Source organism: Phoxinus phoxinus (genome assembly GCF_949152265.1).
Source record: "Phoxinus phoxinus genome assembly, chromosome: 8".
NCBI lineage: Eukaryota > Metazoa > Chordata > Actinopteri > Cypriniformes > Leuciscidae > Phoxinus > Phoxinus phoxinus.
In genome coordinates this window covers 2490822-2512740 of record NC_136883.1, presented here as the reverse complement: position 1 = coordinate 2512740, position 21919 = coordinate 2490822, and the positions used below count along the sequence as shown (strand labels likewise).

General features: G+C 39.1%; 2 protein-coding genes across 4 annotated transcripts; one reads left to right on the top strand and one right to left on the bottom strand.

Moving 5' to 3' along the window:
- Positions 1-218: 218 nt before the first annotated feature.
- Positions 219-9480, top strand: yif1b (Yip1 interacting factor homolog B). 3 transcript variants are annotated; one of them, XM_079621338.1, is made up of 9 exons: positions 301-446; positions 689-737; positions 860-1080; positions 1305-1409; positions 2987-3065; positions 3243-3300; positions 5295-5450; positions 5929-6022; positions 8403-9230. In XM_079621338.1, the coding sequence occupies exons 3-9, from the start codon at positions 874-876 to the stop codon at positions 8556-8558; spliced, it is 855 nt and encodes a 284-aa protein (XP_079477464.1). In that variant the 5' UTR covers positions 301-446; positions 689-737; positions 860-873; the 3' UTR covers positions 8559-9230. The 3 variants fall into 3 exon arrangements, with proteins under 3 accessions (XP_079477463.1, XP_079477462.1, XP_079477464.1); XM_079621337.1 differs by lacking the exon at positions 689-737 and having other exon boundaries at positions 219-459; positions 8403-9480; XM_079621336.1 differs by lacking the exon at positions 689-737 and having other exon boundaries at positions 219-446; positions 8403-9456.
- Positions 9481-16512: 7032 nt separating this feature from the next.
- LOC307003273 (mRNA decay activator protein ZFP36L1) lies at positions 16513-19340 on the bottom strand. Its single transcript, XM_079621530.1, has 2 exons — positions 19189-19340; positions 16513-18617 (listed from the first exon to the last, which is right to left on the bottom strand). Exons 1-2 carry the CDS (start codon positions 19240-19242, stop codon positions 17556-17558), a joined length of 1116 nt encoding a protein of 371 aa, XP_079477656.1. The 5' UTR covers positions 19243-19340; the 3' UTR covers positions 16513-17555.
- Between the last annotated feature and the right edge of the window lie 2579 nt (positions 19341-21919).

Below are 21919 nucleotides of genomic sequence, written 5' to 3'. Positions count from 1 at the left end.
TTAAATTATTATACTTTCTTGTATACCAATGTCTCCAATACAATACAAACGCCGTGATATACTTGTGCGGCATTCTAAACGGCATCCATACAAGTATTCAAAATATTTTATTATTTATAAAAACGAATAAATATATAAAATGAACGCGAGAACAATATAACAAAAGCCAAATATAAATAAAAAAACGTATTACAGACTGAGATTATTATCACGTCATCGCACTACGGTCCAATCCTGAGCTTGACCCGGAAGTGATGTCAGCTGCGATTTCTCCTGCTATTTTTTTGCGATGCTAATTTTAGTTTCACTACCGGCAGCTTCTCGCTTAGACGTCTAAATGTGTTGATAAATGTTTATATTTGTCTTTTGTTACCTTGCTATTTAAGTAAAGATACCTTATTTTGGGGGAGAGATGGCGTTTTTAAACCAGAGCGGGTCCAGACAGCGTAAGTTACATACGTGATTATTTTGTGATTAGTTATGAAATGCCATATAAGACACACATTTCATTATTATTTGAATATTATCTGGCCAGTTGTGTGCTTTTTTCGGTTGTTAAATAAGTGTGTATTCACAGCAAAAGCAAATTCAGGCATGTTTCTTCTTTTAATTTACTAGAATCTTTATTCTTGCTCTGTTTTCTCTTTGTTCCTCCGCCTTTATTGGCTTGTTTACACACATTAAATAGATCAAATATCAGAATTCTTCATGTCAGATGATTTGAAATCACCCTTAAGGTTAGTGGATAAACCATAATAAGCCTGCCTGACTACTTGGGACTGTGTGCTGTGGACATTTACAGTCATTTGTTTATGTCATGTGGATGATAGCTGACTTTGATATGATTCTTGTGTTGTAGAGCCGAAGATCAGGATGCGAGGCCCTTCAGGGGACCCCAGTGACCCCAGTCCGTTATTTGACGACACTAGTTCAGAGGTGAACAATCACGGTCACGGCGATGTGGGGAAAGGGCCTGACGCATATCCAGGACAGGCCTTTCTGTCGGACCCCATGTCTAACCTCGCCATGGCCTACGGCAGCAGTCTCGCCTCCCACGGCAAAGAGATGATGGACAAGAACGTATGTGATCGCTGTCAGACGAGTATAAATGATCACGAGCTGTGTGATGAGCTAGGATGTGTGTTTGTTGTGGTGTAGAAGAGCATGTGATGTGTTGAAACAAGGCCCGTGTTGTGGGATCAGAATCAACCCTGCGGCTCTGATTAATATCGCATTCTGCATGTTGATGAACTGTTATTTTATTGTAGTGGATTAAATAACTTGTTTCTCTTTCTGGTCCACAGCTGGATCGATTCATCCCCATCTCTAAGTTAAAGTACTATTTTGCAGTAGACACGGTTTATGTTGGCAAGAAGCTTGGACTGCTGGTTTTTCCCTACATGCATGAAGTAAGACCACCACCATATCAACATTAACAGACCTAAGCCCTATTCAGACGTTAATTGTTTCTAATAGGGACGTAAGGTATTTTCAACATTTACAGGGGCTAGTCAGTGATTTCATATCTAGAATGTCAGTGTTTTTCTTCCACCACCAAGTCCTCGGCCGAATTACCTACAATTTTTTTGACAAACACCAAGATCGTAAAGTAATTTAATTGCGTCTGAATCCACATGTTTACATGGGAATAAATTCAAAATTCACCATTTAAATCCCTCTTGACCGCTGCGTAACACCCTAACTGTTGCGCTTCATGTAATTTGCATGCATTTGAAAGATGTACCCTTTTATTATTGAAATGCTGGGAAGTATTTACAAGAACAATATTTAATCACCGCTCCACCTCAGCCACAGGAGAAAAAGGTTTAAATTGTATTAGGGCCTATACAATCACATTACAATCTAAACCAAGCAGCTTTGTTTACCTAATGTAAATAAGAAAAGCTGCATTAAATTATTTCTGCTAATTTCCATATTTCTTAAATGTCCATAAGATAAAAAGGGAGATTTAAATAATCACATAATAAATAGGACATTATTTTTATATTATTCACTTAAATATGAATTTATCCGTATTATTCCAAGCACGTGACATTTTATTTACAGCAGACAACCATGCGGCCGACCACTGTTCCTGGGTCTGTGTGATCACAAGACTCGCTCCTCCAAATCTCCATCCGAATGAGTTTTATCACTGAGGTGCCGTGCAAATTCATTTTTACAGACGTCAACATGAGAAACAATCACTGTCCGAATAGGGCTCTAGATACTGTTTTGTTTTGTTTTCTTAAAGGGATAGTTCACCCAAAAATGAAAATTGTCAATACTTCCTCACCCTCAAGTTGTTCTAAACCTGTATGTCTGTTGAACACATAATAATATATTTTAAAGGATGTTGGCAACCAAAAAGTTGGCAGTAGCCATTGACTTCCATAGTAGGAAAAAAAATACTATGAAAGTCAATTGGTGCCGTCATACCCTGGACCACACAAAACCAGTCACATAGGTCAATTTTAAAAAAATTAGATTTATACATCATCTGAAAGCTGAATAAATAATCATTGATGTGTGGTTTGTTAGGATAGGACAATATTTGACCGAGATATGACTATTGAAAATCTGGAATCTGAGGATGAAAAAAAATCTAAACATTGAGAAAATCTCCTTTAAAGTTGTGCATTTATGTTCACGATTGTGCTGCATTCACTCAAAAATACATGTTTTATATATTTACGGTAGGAAATGTACTAAATATCTTCATGGAACATGATCTTAATATCCTCATGATTTTTGGCATAAAAGAAAAATTGATAATTTTGACCCATACAATGTATAGTTGGCTATTGCCACAGATACACCCGTGCGACTGTGACTGGGTTTGTGATCCAGGGTCATATATATATGAAGTTGCCTTGTTATTTTTGGAGATTGACAGTTACTGGTAACTTGGACTGAATATGAGGACAGAATTATTGTTTGGTTTTCATTCCTGAATGAGTGTTTCTGTCCTGTCCTCTCTCTGCAGAACTGGGAGGTGAGCTATCAGCAGGATACACCAGTTGCACCACGGTTTGATATCAACGCCCCTGATCTGTACATTCCCAGTATGACTCCAAGCCATATTCTATTATAATAATAATAATCATATCTTTCAATTCACGAACTTTACTGAGTGATGTGCTATTTAAAAATTCAAAGGATCTTATTATATATTGATGGGAAAGTGTACAGTCATGTAAATGTTCACTAAATGCGTGTGTGTGTGTGTGTGTGCTCCGCAGTGATGGGTTTCATCACGTATGTCCTGGTTGCAGGACTGGCTCTGGGCACACAGAACCGGTAAGAGCCAGTTTCGCCCTTCTACAGCAGATACTGGGAGAGTTCATCAGTGTGGGCAAGGAATGCTTATGCCAAGGCTGTTAGTGGACACATTAAACATGTGAATATTATACTGGCTCAGATTTACCCTTGAGCCCTTACAAACATTTCAATAACAGGACATTTTGGCTCTGGTTACATTTTAGCTGAGAAGTTTTTAGTTTTTCCATACCGCCTTAATGAAATCTCAAACAATTCATCTATAAAATAAAATAACTATTATTATTGTTTGTGATATTACAATATTATAGTTCTTATTCGATCTACGTCATCAATGTTGGCGGCGGCCATGTTGTTGACATAGAACCCACGGCAACTGTCAGTCTGTCAATTGACAAGCGAGGCAGGGTCGGTATTATCCATGGTATTATCGCTGTATTTTTATCTTTTTTAAAACAGCACGATGGTGTGTTGTGTAAGACACGGCTGTTCTAACAACAGCAAGAAGAAGTTAGTTTTTATGCGATACCGACTGTCAGAAAATGTGAAGGGAAGGAGACAGAGGAGTTGAGCCAGCGCAGGAGAGACTTGTGGCTTGATTTAATATTGACTCATTTGGATAAATATTAGGTAGGCTACACAAGATAGGCATTCATTTTTCACAAGAAAAAAACAACTCACCTAATGCTGTAAACATACAGAGATATGTGTTTTTTTTATTATAATAACTTTAATGATACAAGTAAAAATATAATATGTAATAAAGTACACATATTTAGCTAAATACTCTCTATAGCTCTTTTTTTCTAGCCAAATTATGGTCATCAAATGGCTTTGCTGAGGTATAGGCTAAATGTTATATGTGACATAATTGTTCTCCAGCTGTTTTATTGACCCCTTTGTTTGTTTGTTTGATTGATTGGTCGATATTATGTATGAGGAATATACATTTCGGTAAGTTGTACTGTATCTTTCAACATTGTTCATTTGTGTTTATTTACTAGCTAACGTTAGAGATGATCCGTTCACGTGCCGCTAGTGATCTGTCGCGTCACATTTACAAGCGCCAAATCGGTATTTATTGTTTGAATTTCGTAATAAAAGTGACAGAACCTGAGAGCTGAGATGTTTTAGATCATAAGTAACTGCTCTGTCTAGTCTGTCGGTCTCCGTGTCCTCTTTGCGTCGCGATTTTTTCGAATATAACGTCAAAGAGAAACTAAACGTTACTAGAATTCAAGATATCATATCATACACATAATCCTTTAAACTAAACAAACAATCAAAAGGGAACTTACATGGTCAACAACACAACAATTCCACACAAACCATGTCTGAATGACAGCTTCTTGGTTCAAACAAGTGGAGACTGAAGCATAATTAGTAAGGGACCACATGTGATCTTAAGACTCATTCAGCCAATCAGATCACAGCAGGATTTTCTACAATTATATTTACATTTTCAAATTTATGTTTGTTGCATATTGTGCCGTATATATCCCAGTGAAACGGCTTTTGGAACGAGAACAAATGTGGGCGGGGCTTGATTTTGTCCACGAGGAGTTGATTGGATGGTTGTGGTTTGCTATTGGCTGATCTCATGTGAGTGACAGGTTGCCCCGCCCTCGTCATCAGAGAAGAGATTGTGCAAGAGCGATGGAAGATATTCTGATTCAAGATTACAAGGCACATGAATTAAAAAATAAATGTGCATGGATAAATAATTGATATTGAACACTGCAATATTCCATAAAAAACAAGAATTGTCCATTTTTGATTTCGTGGAGGCTTTAAATATGTATCATTCCCTGTCCAAATGAACATTCGTCACAGTATGGACCTGAAGCTTAATTAATCAGATCCACTGTCACGAGAGGAACTGTGTTTTGATGATGCTGGAGTTTCAGAGGGAAGGGGACGTCCTGTCCTGACCGCGCTCGACCTCCCGGTACTCATTGTTCTGTGTTTGGTCATGACTTCCTGACCTGATTTTGCTTCTCTGTTCTTGTTTTCAGGTTTTCTCCAGAGATTCTGGGCATTCAGGCCAGCTCGGCCCTGGTGTGGCTCATTATCGAGGTTTTGACTGTGCTCCTCAGTCTTTATCTGGTAACCGTGAACACTGACCTCACCACCATCGACCTGGTGGCCTTCTCCGGATACAAATATGTGGGGTGAGGACATTGGTTCTTCTTTGTTTACCTCACATTCACCACAATATCATCATCTATGATGTATCTGCTGTCAAACCATTTCGGCTGGTATTTTGGACTCTAGGTGGTGCTATTGAGTAATATTTGCTGCACAGTTACATATCCTTTACATTTGATCTACACATTGAAATTAAACTGAAATGAAAATAAAAAATAAAGTGAAATTAATTTGCATTTAATATTTAATTGTGTATAGTTTCCCAGTATTGTCCTCATACCGGTACCGGATATAACTAGTCTAGTTTACTCTAAAACTCTTGCCAGCTTTATCATCATCTGTGTGCTTTTAAAAGTTTTTAAAACATACAGTCCCTGATAAGAAAAGCATATTAACTTTGTATGGCTGTACAGTGCATTACTTTGAATATATAGCAAAGAATGTATATTTTCGTCAAGCCCGCGTCAGCTGTGTAAGTTCCTGCGGTGTTTGTTTCCTCAGGATGATCGTGGGAGTCGTGGCAGGACTTTTGTTCGGCCGGACGGGATATTACCTCTCACTGCTGTGGTGCTGCGTCTCCATCTTTGTCTTTACGGTGTGTATTGAGAAGATGGCTTCATATACTGCTGCATTTTATAGTAAAGCGTTATATTCATCATTTTGCTGAAGTTCAAACGGCCAGTCGTCGTGTTTCTGTTGTTTCTTGGTTTTAGTTCATAAAAACCGTCAAAAAATGTGCATTATTGGACATTTTAGCAAATTGGAAAAAAAAAAAAGAAAAGAAAAAAAGCATGACTTTTTATTAGCCTGATCAAAACACATTCACATGTTGCCTGCAACCTGATTTATTTATTTATTTTACAAGAAATTAATACTTTTATTCAGCAAGGATACATTACATTTATCAATTTAGAGTAGAGACATTTGTAATATTACAAAATAAATGTATTTTCTATGCTTCACAGAATCCTGAAATATTTCTACAAAAATATTAACTGTTTTCAACATTGATAATAATCAGAAATGTTTCTTGAGCATCAAATCATCATATTATACTGATTTCTGAAGGATCATGTGACACTGAAGACTGGAGTAATGATGCTGAAAATTCAGCTTTGATCACAGGAATTAAATAATTTGTTTTGTTTTTTAACAAATAAATGTAGACTTTGTGAGCAGAAGAGACCTCTATCAAATGCATTACATCTACATATAATCATTTAGCAGACGCTTTAATCCAAAGCGACGTACAACTGAGGAGAACAATAGAAGCAATCCGACCAGGGCAACAGTACAAGTCTCAGTTAGTCTAGCACAGTTAAAACAAAAAACAAATCTTACCGACCTTAAACCTTAACGGTAGTCTGTATATAATATTCCTTTCCATCCATTGTTACCTAAGTTTATATAAAGACAGACACTGTTACAACATCTGCTGCGGTCTGAACTCACTCATTCGCCATACATAGATATGTATTGAGTGAAGTTATGCTTGAATGTCTAAACTATGCAGCAGATTTCAGTTTCCAGGGTTCCCACGGGTCCTTGAAATCCTTAAGTTTGTGAATCTGAAAAAAATATATATATAAAAATTCAAGGCCCTGGAAAGTTTTTGAAAATGAACATACACAGATACAGATCCTTGAAAGTGCTTGCATTTATTTTGAGCAATAAGTTTTCTGTAAAAAAAATTCCATATTATTCCCTCCGGTCCACTAATGTGTTATTTCGCCAACACTTCGTTGCCTATGCACACTAGCTTGCTTGATTTACGTTAGTTACGCGCAGAGCCATAGAGAGAAAGAGTTGCGACACTCCCATAGACCTCCGTTGTAAAAAAATGGCGGTGCTTTTAACCGCCTACTTCCGGGATGTGAAGATCGGATTAGTTCCAAACACTGTCATTTGAGCGTTGAACCCCATTCACTTACATTGCTGCGCGTCGAGTTGTTCCAGAGGTAACTTGCTGAAATATCGACCTCTTTTGAATTGTCAACTGTCTATATTGTATCAGAGGCCGTTTGCGATGCTTATACTGGTCTTCATTTGTACATGCACAGCGTAATTATTTATATTTTATCTTGGTTGTTTCATCCAATTTTCTAGCATTGCCTGCTTGCTAGTTAGCAAGCGTGACTTCGCCAGGTGTGAAGGTAGCATCTAATTAGTTCGGTAATGAATCGCTACCACCTTTATAGCAACTTTTATTTAATTAAATTTTTGGGATACTAACTTTTCATTATGTGACGTGTTGGCTGAGTTTGATGCTGCGCGTCGAGTTGTTCCAGAGGTGACGTAAGTTTCTGAAATATCGACCTCTTTTGAATTGTCAAGTTTTGCTAAAATAAATATCATGAGACGTCCATCATCAGATGAATGATATGGTTAAGTTAGAGTTAAGTTAAAGCCAGTGCAACTACCCATGCGAACATGAACACCAAGCTTTTCCCTCCAAAAAAATATAGCCTAAAACTTATCTAAGTAATATACAGTATTTTGTTGTCACCCTGCCTCTCCAAATGCAAAACTGACATTAACAAAATGCAATAACAGCTGAAAAAGTACTTCGGTGTGTGTTTTATTTTATATTTACCGTTCAATAATGCAATCGCTGCTGTCTGTCCCATAGAAGAACATGACAGCCAGCGTATGTTTAGGAACTATTGGGGCTTACATGAACCACGTGACAGCCATAGCGGCGAAAGCAAAGAGTGTCGCAACTCTTTCTCTCGATGGCTCTGGTTATGCGCATTTACGCATTACGTTAAGTGTTTCCCGCGTGAGGCACTTTTTCTGTTGCCATGACGTTCTTTGACGCGCGCACGAAACAACTACGATGGTACCTCAACGTTTGTTGTTGGACACTATGAATCTGAAGTTAACCAAGGTGTGGGAGCCCAGGTCACGGTCTCATTTAGGATCTGACCTGTGCCGGTTCTGTAACGCCTCCTGATCTTCCTTCTGTTTCGGGACAGATTCGAACACTGCGGTTAAAGATCCTGTCTGAGGCCGCCGCGGAGGGACGGTTAGTGCGAGGAGCCAAGAACCAGCTGCGAATGTACCTGACCATGGCCATCGCCGCGGCACAGCCCGTGTTCATGTACTGGCTGACCTTCCACCTGGTCAGATAAGAGGAACGGCACGGACGAAAGCTCCTCGTCTGTAGAGACATACGCCTATTTGCACACATGTAATAATAAACCAATGGACGCGTGTTGTGCAGCCTCATCATAGCACAATATGACTTATCTGAACTGTAATTGCCCAGCTGTCTTTTGTATGTTTTTGGTTTGTACATTTCTAGGAGTTTTTGTTTTGTATAATGTACAGTGTAATTGTATTTTATTTGATTTTTTTTTAATGTCAATGTCTTTATTTGCAAACAAAGGATGTTGTCCTGATGCGATGACTGCGCTAGGCTGCCGATCTCCTGTCATGGGAACCACAAACCGTGTGTGTGTGTGTGTGTGGATTGCTTCTAAACTAGTAAAGCGCTCTTTCTTGTTGCCATTAACAGATGCATAAAGAGTCTTAAGGTCAGACAGCCTTCATGCTTAATGCAGGTTTCTACAAAACAAACTTGCTTCATACATTTCAGGGTCAATTGCAGTTTTTTCTTTCATAACTTGTACATGAAATAAACATGCTCTCAGGAGTTTTGAATGCAAGGCTAGTTGGTATATTACTGTGAGTTATAGTTATTTTAATAATAAATAAATGTGGATTTACCAAGTAAAGTTTTAATCAATTTTAAACATAGTAGTTTGATGGTAATCTACCAACCATCTGCATAATTATTGCTGATTATGCCTGATCATAACCGCCCTGTGGTGAAAGGGTGATAACACTGAGGTTGGCTACATAAACATAAGCAGCTGGGATATTAATGTCAGCATGTTACCCTGAACAGTTTTGTTAGGATCGCCAAACAGTCCTAGAATGAGTAAAGACAAAGTGAATTCGTCAATAAATGAATTATGGAGATGGTATCCAGGAGGTATCACAAAATCAGCAAACTGAAAGAAGACTTTTGAACTTGACCTCATCCAATGTTTATTGAGTGAGTTTATATTTAGTTTTTTTTAAAGCCTACAATTGCCTATTTAAACATTTCAAAACACTTCTAAACCAATTGTCTTAATGTAACGTGATTAATCAACCGGGGAAAGAATGCGGATATCTTTAAGTTAACACTTTCACCCTGTTCACCTGTCTTGCCTTAAGCTTTTCTTTTTTTCTCTTGGCAGGGAGTTAAAACTGAGATTACAGCTGTAAAACTAAAACAGTGAAACACATTTCTATAGATGGACAGAAACTAGGGCTTTTCTGAGCAGTGAGGTGTCATTTTTCTGATGGATAATTATTCTTTGTCAAGCTTTTCTTGCACACTATTAAAGTAAAACAATACTTTAGGGTTTAACAACAATTAGCTCACGACTTCGAAACTGTGAATAATATTGCCAACTTTACTGAACTCCTTGAACTAAGCACTGACAACGCATGTCTTTATATTTGAGTCCAAGTTCAAACACTATGAACTGCTCCATTAACGTACGTGTCTGAAACACCATTGATATCATATAATAAAGGCTAGATGTCTCGTCCGAGGTTGACGTCCGCACACGGCGGCCATCTTACCACAGGGTGGTAACAGCTTACTAACAGCTCACTCGTAACATTGTTTTAATGGTGCATGTAGCCTACTTTTAAATAACCATAACTTGCTCAATTTTCTACCGATTTTCAAACGGGTTGGTTTGTTATAAACGTCAGATGTAGTTATGACATTGCGTAGGCTACGAATGAATAATTATAATATTATATATTTCAACATGTTCAAGCACCCAGAATTATAGCCACGTTAATATCGTTCGTAAGAAACCAAACCGTTTGTAAATCCGTCAAGATTTCAGCGAGATAAGAGTAGCCTATTTGTGTTCGTGCAGATCACTCACCTTACAGAAAGCTTCCCTGTGACAAGATGGCCGCCGGTGATGCCGTTCGAGACTCCGCCGTTAGACTTCTAGCTTTTATTATGTATTTCTATGTGAACCACTGCCCGCAGGACATTAAACCGGAAGTGTGTGTCCGAGCTCACAACAGGTTTTGCGAGGGAATGCATATCTTTGCGAAGAAACGCAAAAGATTCAAAAACTATTTTTTTTTCTCCCATCCCCGTTTTTCCACCACCACGTCCCTTTAATGGCTCCGTACGGTTGAGTCCTCAGACCGATGTTATCTAGCAGAAAACTGTTTAGCAGAAACAGTCTAGCAGAATATTAGCCACTAGCTGCTGCTTGTTAGCCTACTTGGTCCAGTGGGAGAGATATGGGATATTTGACTCTGGTTTAAATTCTGCTGACCTCGTGTGGTCGAAAGGAGAACTGCATGAATGCAAGATGCCCAAAGTATTGAGAAAACATGTATTTCCCAATTTGATTAATAACAGTTACATAAGACAATTTTGTATTACAAGTTTTCTGAAATGTTGTTTAAATATGCAAACGAGGCATTATGTAGCCTAATTAAATACGTGCTAATTTCCAGAATAGGATTTTGAAGAAAAAATAGGCCTACTAGAGTAGGGGTTTTTACATTTTGATCACTTTATAATTTAGAAATGCTGTCAACATCCAAAAACAACAACATGCTTTTATGAATAAAATGTTGTATGAAATCAGGTTAATTACCTCACAAATGGATATATTTCATTGGTATATCTATAGATATAGCCCTAATAGATTTAATAAACACTTAAATGTGTATTTTGGACTTGTGTCCATGAAATGTGTAGCTATTTAGTCTTTCCACTAATCTGAAAGAAACCAAGTTATGGAAGCAAAATCTCAAAACAGTGCCTGAGAAACAATGGTTTTGTGTTTTTCCTTACAGTTTTTCCAAATTGCTTAGACACAATTTCTGAAACTATGGCTCCATTTGTGCTACAGACACAACCACAAAACACACACACAACATGCAAAACATCAGACATCTCTTGCAAAAGTACACACTTCATAACTATTTGAACTCTTCCAAAAATTGTGTTTTTGCATAACTCTACACACAATCACATCAAATGATTAGCCACACACACACCAAACTACACACAGAATCGAAAAATGTAAAACACGACAATCTTGTGTCTTCTGCTTGTTCAGTGTGCAGTGGAGCGGACAGGAGTTTGTCACACGTACATGTACGTAGGCTACACAAATACAAATACACTGTTCACAACAGATGCATTTTACACAGTTATGGAACTGAACTGAATCAACACTGAAGTGACGTCAGCTGAGTGATGACGCTTATGTCTTGGTGCAGCTTTCAGGAGAATTAGAATTTGTATTGTGCACACACACACACACACACACGCACACACACACACACGCACGCACGCACGCACACACACACACACACACACACTCTCTCTCACACACACACACACACACACACACACACACACACACACACACACACACACACACACACACACACACACACACACACACACAGAATATGCACAGAAGTCAAGTCAGCCAAGTGTGTGCGCGTGCGTGCGTGTGTGTGTGTGTGTGTAAATATATTTACATTATAAAGGGGTTAACAATAATTATGTATTTCTCTAAAGACTGAGTTTTGATTTCTAAGTGATCAATTTATGTATAAGTTTTCACACATGATCAACGTGTGTGTGTGTGTGTGTAAATATATTTACATTATAAAGAGGTTAACAATAATTATTTATTTCTCTAAATTATTTCTCTAAAGATTTATTTTATTTCTAAGTGATCAATTTATAAGTGTTTTCACACATGATCAGTGACTGTTGGTCATCAGTAAATTATTGTGGCATTTAAATGGCATTGTTTCCCAAATTAAACAAAAGAGTTGTTAGTTTTGAGTGACGTGTCTAATGTAGAGAAGTGTGTTTAGAGTTTTGCAAAAAAAAGTTTGTTTTACAATAGCAGCCTGAGTGTAAAGCGTGATGTGCTTGTGCTTGGCCTGGAGAATTCGATGACTGAATAGTGTCACTGAGTGAGCCTCAAGCTCCACTTTTAGTGTCTAAGCAATTTGAAAAAAAAAAACTAATTGATGTCCAAAGGAATATTGCAGCTTTCCCAAGCTAATGAATATCCCAGACACAGCCTGTGTTTTTCCACATATGAACCACAAGGTGGCAGTCGCTTCAAACTAAGTGTGTCGTGTGAGTTGCCCTCGAAAGCCCTTTTATGACGGCGTTGTCACAGTCTTGAGACCAAAGACAGCCTGAGATCCTCCTGACAGTATCAGAAATTCAGCATGATCATCTCACCGTGTGTTTGCTGCTCGATCCGACCTGCGTTTACTGACTAGCCAATAAAAATGCGGCATGAAATTACGATCAACGCGATATGGTAAAATACAACTTAAAATCAAGCTCCATTTACAAAAAAAAAAAAAAAATGTTGCTTCCTCGTCCACATAAAACTCACAATTGCCAAAGTTTCAAGGTGTCATCATCGCACAATCTACACATCGTACCCAAGTTTATTAGATCCATGTCGTACAGTGGGATTTGATGAAAGTGCGTATACGACGAATGTTATTTCTCGTGCCATACGCCAAAAATAGTTTTTGCGTGCATATGATACGCACTTTATGGCGTGTAATACGCACGCACTCCCCACCCCCAATCCAGGGTTTTCAGTGAACGCAAAAAAAAAAAAAATGTTGGCGTATACGAGAAATAACATTCGTGGTATAGGCTACGCACTTTCATGTTGGATTTAAAATGATCTTGTACACAGCAAATGTCTGGTGTTGAAAAATACGAAGTTAGGCAAAAAAGTGCGAAAGAGTTAGATTTGGGAGTTTATTTTTTAACTCTTGACTACAGTTTTATGGGATACTCCCTGTTTGTGTTGTATTTTGGAGTTTATTCATTGGTGTTCAGGAGCGTGTTTTAACACTACATCTGGAGTGAAATATAAGCAGTGCGCCACACGATCGAGTCACGACCCTGGTGCAGCACAAGGCCTATGGATCCGCCGTGAGGTAAACGTATTTATTACAAAAAAAGACATTTCAAAATGTTCGATATTTTCTGACAGAAACACATTTTGTCGTAGCTGTTACGTTATATACGTGTGTGTGTACTAACGTCAATGACCGTGGCGAACTTGGTCTCCTTGTGGTTTCTCCATATATTTCCGAGTGGCTGTTAGCCTGTTTTGTGAGTTTACGAGCTAACATTAGCTAACCGTCTTTCACACCGTGTTTGAGTTTTGTGCCGTCAAATTGAACTGGTGACTCAACTCACGAAACCTTCTGTTGAGCTTCCATACGTTAAAGTATGGAAGTTGCAAACGACTTTTCTCAAGTGTTGTGACGCATTTCCGAGTGAAAGGGAATATTGAACAGAGGGTTTTACTTCAGCGCTCCTCCTCTCCATCTCTGCTCATAGCAGAGTAACGGGTTGAGGGGAGTCGTTAAGCGATTAACCAACCCAAGCCGTCAAGCCTACGTCATCAGAAAAGAACGCCATTCCAGACCCGGAAGTAACTTTTCAGACTTTGATTAAAGATAACTTCGGCAAACAATTTTTTTCCGTGTATTAACTTGCACGGATTAATTGTTCACCACAAGACTAGTAATATCCGCTAACAAAGTAAATAGGGTACATTTTGATTTCATGCCGACTTTAATGCCGACGAGATAATGCACTTTATACAACCATGTAGCTTTATGTCTGTCAGATAGCGTGTTTTACAGACGTAGTTAATACTAAACTGCAATGTCTAACGTTACCCTGGATAATACGATATTTGAGAGTGTAGGCCTGAAACGGTTTGAATTGATAAACGTTTTAGTCGTGACCCATGAAAGTGCGGGGTTTTCAGCGTAATTTTTTTTTTGCATTTTCAATCACACTAACATTAGCAGTTAACATAAATCACCTGTTTTCTCTTTAAAGCTACAGTATGTAATATTTTAAGCCACAAGAGGGTGCTGTTTCCAACAATAACAAAGGCGAAGCTTGATGACGCTGAAGGAGAGTGGAACGATGGGAGATGTCGTTTTCAACATCCAGAGACGTATGGAATTAATGAATCATGATCGCGGATGAGGTAATTTATTAGTTTTTGTATTACCTGTACGTCTGAACGCGAAATTTTATGTCATGATAATGAATTAACTACAAGGAACGCGAAATGTTATGCTATATTATCCTGTTACAGCTATTTGTCAAATGATTTGTTAGGTTAATGCTGTGTAGTTTTAGGATGTTTATAGTTAATGAAGTGTTGTTTTACGTGTTCAAACCAATCGTAGTAAAATTTAATTTGAACGGACATTTGCAAGTAATGGCTTAATGTTTTTTAACAACAGATATCCAATTGTATTAAATTGCACTGCCATAATCTCGGTCACGGACATATGGCCCACCTGGTACTCAAATCTATTAAAATAATGACGGAAATCATAATAGGCTATTACATGTGCGGGTGCGGGGACGCGGCCGACAATTTTGTATAATTTATAATGTTGATATATTGTATCATGATAGTGTCGTGGGCAAGTGTGCCATCATATTACGTGGGAGACCCGAGTTCGTGTCCCAGCTAGAGGAACTTTACTGATTTTGTCCCCCTTCTCTCTCTCTCACTTCACTTTTTATCTAGCTACTGTCCTATTCTTTTATTCCTCCGTTTCTCACAAATTCTGCGTGTATCCCCATATGGACGCTTACGTTTTGTTGGCACTTCAATACTCGCCAAAGAGTAATCGTGATCCATGATGTACACAACAGCTGTAACCACCACTTCCGCATTTGTCCACGTGATATTGCGGAAACCAAGGATAAAGCGGGTATTGCGTCACTGACAGGCGACATTTTTATCCGGGACGTACAATTATTAAAATTGGAATTTCTCTGAAATAAAAAATCTTTGGAAACTTTGGGGATATTGTAAGTACACAACTGCAGGAAATATATCACACTGTCCAAGTGATTTTTGGATCTTTTATTACAAAATTGTTACATATTGTATCTTTAATGTCAGGTCACGATGTTGATAATAGTGTAACGTGGAGGATTGGTGAAATCGCACACTCATTACAGAGATCTGGAGGAAAGATTTAGAGTAGATATCAATGCGTAAAAACACAACAACACACCAGAGCTTGTGTTAAAATTGCTACACATTGTGGAAGTGGTTGTTTATTAAAGTGTATTATATCCACGCCGTACAGTGTGATCTGGTGGTGGTTAAGAAGAGATCCCCTGATATGATTGTAAAGTGCTTAGTATATGAAAGCCCTATATAAATGCTATATAAACAATAATATTATTATTCTATTATTAATAAAGTTGCTATTGCTTTTGTAGCAAGGATTACAGAGATATCAACGCTTAAAAACACACCAGAGTCTATTGGGATGCTGTGGAAGTGGTTGTCAGACTGTGGTGATCTGAACTAGGAGCGTAAAGAGGGAAATCATGGTTTGTGGAGTTTAAGTGATTAGTCTATCCAGATAAATCCCCCACCCTTCTCTCGGGTGCATGTGTGTACCCAGCAGTGTCTGGTAAGCTGCTCCGAAGAAGACCTACCGCTCTGCAATAGACTTGCAAATCACTCCTCCTCCTTCTGCCACGCCATTAGCATACAGATGTTGTTAAGAAAAGGGAGTCGCCTCACAAAGGAGCCCTGATGTGAGAAATGCCCCTGCATTTCATTTACTGCCCGGCCTGGTCTCAATGAAAGGCTGCGAGACCTTTGGCTATTGTCCATGACCGTGTGTGACAGTGGGATGTTTCTTAGTCTTCCATGCACAAATGCAGGAACAATGAGCAAAGCAACACACAAAAGCCTTCATCTGTTCACTTGTCCTTTGTGTGTGTTTTTGCAGCTTGAATAATTAAAAGAGCTGTCAAGTATGCATTTTTCTTTCTTTCGAGGAGGCAGATGGAAGGAGCGCCATTCAGCCGGATTGGAGTTGTGTTTAAAATTAATTCACATGCAACTACTTGTTATAAGCAAAGCTTGAGAAGCTGGGGTTGATCAGGAGAAAAGTAACGCAAAGGAAGAAGGCAAATGATCTTTTGTTCCCTTGAAAGTTTATTTTAAAACAATATATTATAATGAAAATGGGCATTAACCATCCCATGGAATGTAAACAGTTCATTTAAATTATATATAAACAAACATGAAACGAAAGCACAACACGGTATACTGTTTTCCCACTTCGAAAAAACGAAATAAATAAGTTTTAAGTTAACAAAAGGCAAAAGCGTGTCTTTTCACAAGGCAAAAGGATGAGAAACAACATCAATAATAATAATAATAATAAAACACAACCTACGGACATCAGAACTCACAGTTCATGTTATTTGCAAATGACAATGTTCGCCTCTTAAATAAAAGATAAGAGTGCAAAAGACGAAGGCCATGGTACAACTTGACTTCTCTCCGGTACATTGTTATTTTCACATTCATGTTGGCTTGCATATGAACATTTTTGACTCTTCCTTGTGGATATCTCTGACTGTTATTATTGAGAAGGACGGATACAGGACAGTGGAGTGTATCGATAGCACTTTAAAATGATCCTGAGATTCCAACAGTGAGACTCTGTGCAGCTGGTCTTCAGTAAAGCTAAGAGATAGCTCGTGCAAAGCAGACAAATGGGCTCAAAGAAACAAACAAAAAAGCCTTATCTACATTGTTCCTTCTCCGTAATGCATACAAAACACAACTGCAAGCAATGCATAATACAAAAAAGCAATAAATAGTTTTTTTTTTAAAGAACTACAGTAGGTTAAACTACTCAGTAACACTGTCCGTTTAAAAATGCCTTAACTAAAGGCTACAGTATATGTTCAGGGAGCGGGTTAGACGTTACACTAGATGTATATACTCTAAGTAGCTCGGCTTTGGTTAGACTACAAATAGGCGTCTTGGGAAAGTTCATCCTACAGACAAAACACTGCAGAACAATTCCCGATACAAATAAACCTAAAGTGAAGTTCCCACTGCACTTTCGAACTGGGTATACAACAGTATACATTGCCAACAAAGTTCATGAACTATCACTCAAGTGCAGAGAAACATCTGCGCGAGTGAGCATGCACAATATGCACAGGTACTCTAGTCGTCCGAGACCGACAGCCGGCTGAAGATGGGCAGACGCTTGCCCTCGATCCCGGGGGAGTCGCAGTCGCTCAGACTGCTGGAGCTGGTGTAGTCGTCCTGGTCCGAGAGCGAGTCCGCAGACGCGCTTCTCTGCAGAGCCGACGTGAGCGCGTACGCCAGGTTTCGCACGCTCTCCGAGTCGCTGATGGCGTAGAAGCTCCCGTTCGCTCCCAGATCTGTGAACGGGTGGCCGTGCTTTAGGGTCCCGGGCTCGGGGAACAGAGGAGAGAGCAGGTCGGGACTCCCTGTGGACGGAGGCGGGGATACAGACGAGGATCGGGAGAAGGCCAAGGCGTCCGGGACGGCGTGGAAGCCACCGAGAGTCTGGCGTTGCGAACCGAGAGTTTGGCGTTGTGAGGAGAAGCCGCTGAAGCTAACGCTCTGGCGGAGCAACTGCGGCCGCTCTCGGATGCTCTTCTCTCCGTGTGTGTGTGCGTGTGTGTTCTCTGAAACGCCTTGCTGCTCGTCCGCGTTGTGTATGAAGTGGCAGCGGGCGCCGTACGGGCAGAAGCCGATGGTGTGGAAGGTGCGACACGGTTCGGTCTTGTATTTGGGATGCCGGTTGAGGCCTCGTAGCTCGTCCATGCCGTGCGCGAATTGGCATTTGGACCCGTACTTGCAGGTGCCGCTTTCCTCGTACGTTCGGCAGAGCTCCGTCTTGTAGCGCGTGGACATGGGCGCAGACTTCGGGGAGGACAGGGAGCTGTTGCTGAGGCTCAGGCCGGGCGGTGGAGGAAGAGAGCTGGCCGTCGGGCTCTCGCAAGCGTTCACGTGACCCTCGATCATGCTCACGGACCGGTCCACTCTGAAGGGGATCTGGCTCAGAGAGGAGCGAGGCAGCTGATGCTTCTGCTCGCGGACCCAGGGCTGGTTGATGGCCGGCAAAGGCCACGGGTTACTCTCGTTGCTGTTGAATTTAGAGTTGGGAAGTGTCACCGGGCAAAGGGAGTGTCTGCGCTGGAATCCCACCACACGCTGTTTCTGTGTGGCGTCTGTAAGGTCAATCCCGCGGAAACTCTGCGAACACAGAGAGAGAGACTTTAGTTTACTTGTTGTGCACACGTTTCAGAAGTCAATGCATGAAGAAACACAAACCATTGAAGGGTATGTTCACACAAAAGAATGATTTGGGTTGTCAGTGGGACCCAAAAGAACATTAGATCCCATTGCATGTACAATGCACAAAAAATTACAATGTACAAAAAACACATTTGCTTGTACAAAAAATATTTTTTGGGGTTTTCAACAAAAGAAAGAAAGTCACCCAAGTGTGAAACAACATTGGGTAATACTTTATTTTACAGTGTCCCTGTTACATATGTTACATGCACTTACCATAGTAATAACAGTAAATTATGCATAATTACATGCAACTGAAATACTAATCCTGCCCTAACCCTATAGTGAGTACATGTAGTTGCTTAATACTTAAATATATAATTACACTGTAACAATGACACCTTAAAATAAAGTGTAACCCAACATTGCATTGAGTAAATTATAACTGAACTGTCTCTATAAAATGATTTGAGTGCTGTTTAAATGCTTAACTTTTAAGTTCAAGAAACAAAGTGCATATTCTTCTTACCTTGCAAAATTCATCATCCAACTCAAGGAAGGGTGTGAGGAAATTTGACGGCATTTTCAGGATGCCTGGCTGTGATTCTTTATGTGCAGTTAAGGATCCGTTGAACTGCTCAACAACTGATGTCAAGTTCTGCTTCTGTTACAACCACACTGTTGGAATCTCACTTTATAAGCAGAAACTTCTAACTCCGCCCACCGTCTGAAGGGGGCGTGTCTTAGAGTTCGGGTCACACCCCTTCAAGAGTGAGGGATGTTTGCTTGTGTCCTGTGTAGGGCTTCACAAAAGAGCAAACTCAAACTTTAGTGCTTCTCAGATGAGGTGTACATTATTTAATAAATCGCTGGATCTACATGAGAAAAGTTTATTTTCCTTCTGAAATAGCTCTAAACCGGTTAGATTAAATCTAAATTAGGTAACTAAAATCCTTTAGGTAATATTTTTTACAGGTTAAACTTAAAAATGTAACTTTTTTTATTCCAGTTAGTGGCCATGCAAGGCAACATTTCTCCTTTTCACTTTAACTTGATATACTTAAATAACTAAGCAAAAATAAAACTGAAAACTAAATTACACTTAAATAAAACCGAAATGGGAAATTACTTCAAAACTACAGTATATCAATGTTATTAAAATAATACTAAAAGTTGAGCATATTAAAAGTTGTTTTTCAAAGTAACCATTCATATCAAAGCTATTGTTTTGAGAAAATAGTTTTATCAGTCTTACATGAACTCAAACCGGCCTTTAATCTGGGCCTTTATCTTACAATTCGCTGAAAAAATCCTTGAAGGTTTGTGTAAATATTTGACCTAAAATCTCTCACTTCTCACGTTAACATTGGGTTCTGTGTCTGCAACATTGAAACATTGAATATTAGCATCTCTCCTCTATTGAGCTGTAAATGACTCCTAACCTGAGACCATTTTCACTGCCGTCATTATGTCATTGCGTGACACCTCATCATACTTGACGGGGCAAATCCAGGGGGCAATCGTAGCCCGAGATCGCCCTCACAGGGGTGGGAGTCTCTGGGAAACCCTCGAGGGGAATGACAACGAGGCACTGTCATAATTCATTACAGAGATCCAAGACCGTTCAGCTGCATTAAACCGATTAGTCATCTGTACATAATAGTCCATTATCGCCAATTTTGCGTCAATGATTTCCAGCAGTGTGAGGATTATACAGCGGTGTGTTGATGACCGGACTGCTGTGTTTCTGAGCAGGTTGTTTGACCTTCTGATGGCAGGATCAGTAAATGTTGTGTCTTTCTTAAACATGCATATAAAAGATATTTTGAAGAACCAGTGCTGTTGAATTTACTGTCGAATTCGAACCACTGAATTTGTGGAAGCGAATTTATAAAGCGAAATAAAATGGACCGAAAATTGCCTGTTGAATATTATAGGTTGTATTTTTAAACAGTTTGAATATTTTGGAAGTGAAATATGAAAGGTGAATATGGATCATTGAATTTCTATTAATGAAAATGTGTTCGAAATGTTTTGAATTTAAATATTCACAGCTTAACCATGTTGAATGCCAGCCCTAAAAATACAATGCATTAAAATGCAAGCATGGTTAATGCAATGCATATTTTTTTCAAGTAGTGCAATTCAACAGGCTTTTTATTTCAAAAACATTTGGCATTATTTTACTTCCATAGATGTATTCTTTTGACAGATATGAACAGTTGAAATCTCTTATGCATGTAATATAAAGAGTTATGCAGTGTTTCTAATTTGACATTTCTGGTAGTTTTACCTTCTTTATCATCCTTGCAGTTTCATTGGACAATGAAAAGAAACCACGAGCAGTTCTCACCACATCAACTCTTGTGAAACGAGACACTTCAAGGATTGGGATGGTCACTGTCCCTTTAACACACAGTGAAGTCTTATCACTGAGTGGAGCGTCGACACCTCACACAATCCTGCTATGAGCACTTGTTCTTTTGTGACTGATAAAGACAGCAACAGTTATATTTGGGCATGCAGATGCACAACTGAAAGCAAGGGTTGTGTTTGTTTCCAACAAAGTGCAAGTGAGCCAGATTAAAGCCTATTGTCTTTGTACAAAATACTCCACTAGGCTTTTGAAAGCACTGTTTTAGACATCAGACACTAATGCCACACATTCTCCTGTGTCTTTTATTCTGAACTCGAACTCTCAGTGTGTGTGCCGATTTAATTGCAGGTATTGTGCACAGCAGGCCTGAATAACTTCTTTTGAGACTCGTGTCAAAAGGCAAAATAGGGAAGATGGAGGAGATTGCACAACGATGGGCTTTTCGCTAGAAAAGAAGCTTAGAAAAGGACAATTACAGCACATAAAGGCCTTCTGGAGACCGGGACTGTGTTGTGCTCATGTGAGAAATGCTGGCCTGGTCAGCAAGCATTGAGATCATCTGCAGACTACTTATGTATACAGTATATATATATATATATATACACATATGAAGCAGCACAACTGTTTTCAACATTGATAATAATCATAAGTTTCTTGAGCATCAGATCATCATATTATACTGATTTCTGAAGGATCATGTGACACTGAAGACTGGAGTAATGATGCTGAAAATTCAGGAATAAATTACACTTTACTATATTCACATAGAAAACATCTGATTTAAATTGTAATAATATCTCACAATATTATTGTATATTAATAGTATACCACTCTACAGATAAAGCGTTGTCAGGATAATTTCGGTTTCGCGTATCCTCCCCGA

Coding starts and splice junctions, on each gene's coding strand:
- yif1b (XM_079621336.1), top strand. CDS start 413: ATGGCGTTTTTAAACCAGAGCGGGTCCAGACAGC. Junction 1,081..1,304: donor AAGAGATGATGGACAAGAAC/GTATGTGATCGC, acceptor TCTGGTCCACAG/CTGGATCGATTCATCCCCAT. Junction 5,451..5,928: donor TCCGGATACAAATATGTGGG/GTGAGGACATTG, acceptor TTGTTTCCTCAG/GATGATCGTGGGAGTCGTGG.
- LOC307003273 (XM_079621530.1), bottom strand. CDS start 19,242: ATGCCGTCAAATTTCCTCACACCCTTCCTTGAGTTGGATGATGAATTT. Junction 18,618..19,188: donor TGGATGATGAATTTTGCAAG/GTAAGAAGAATA, acceptor CTGTGTTCGCAG/AGTTTCCGCGGGATTGACCT.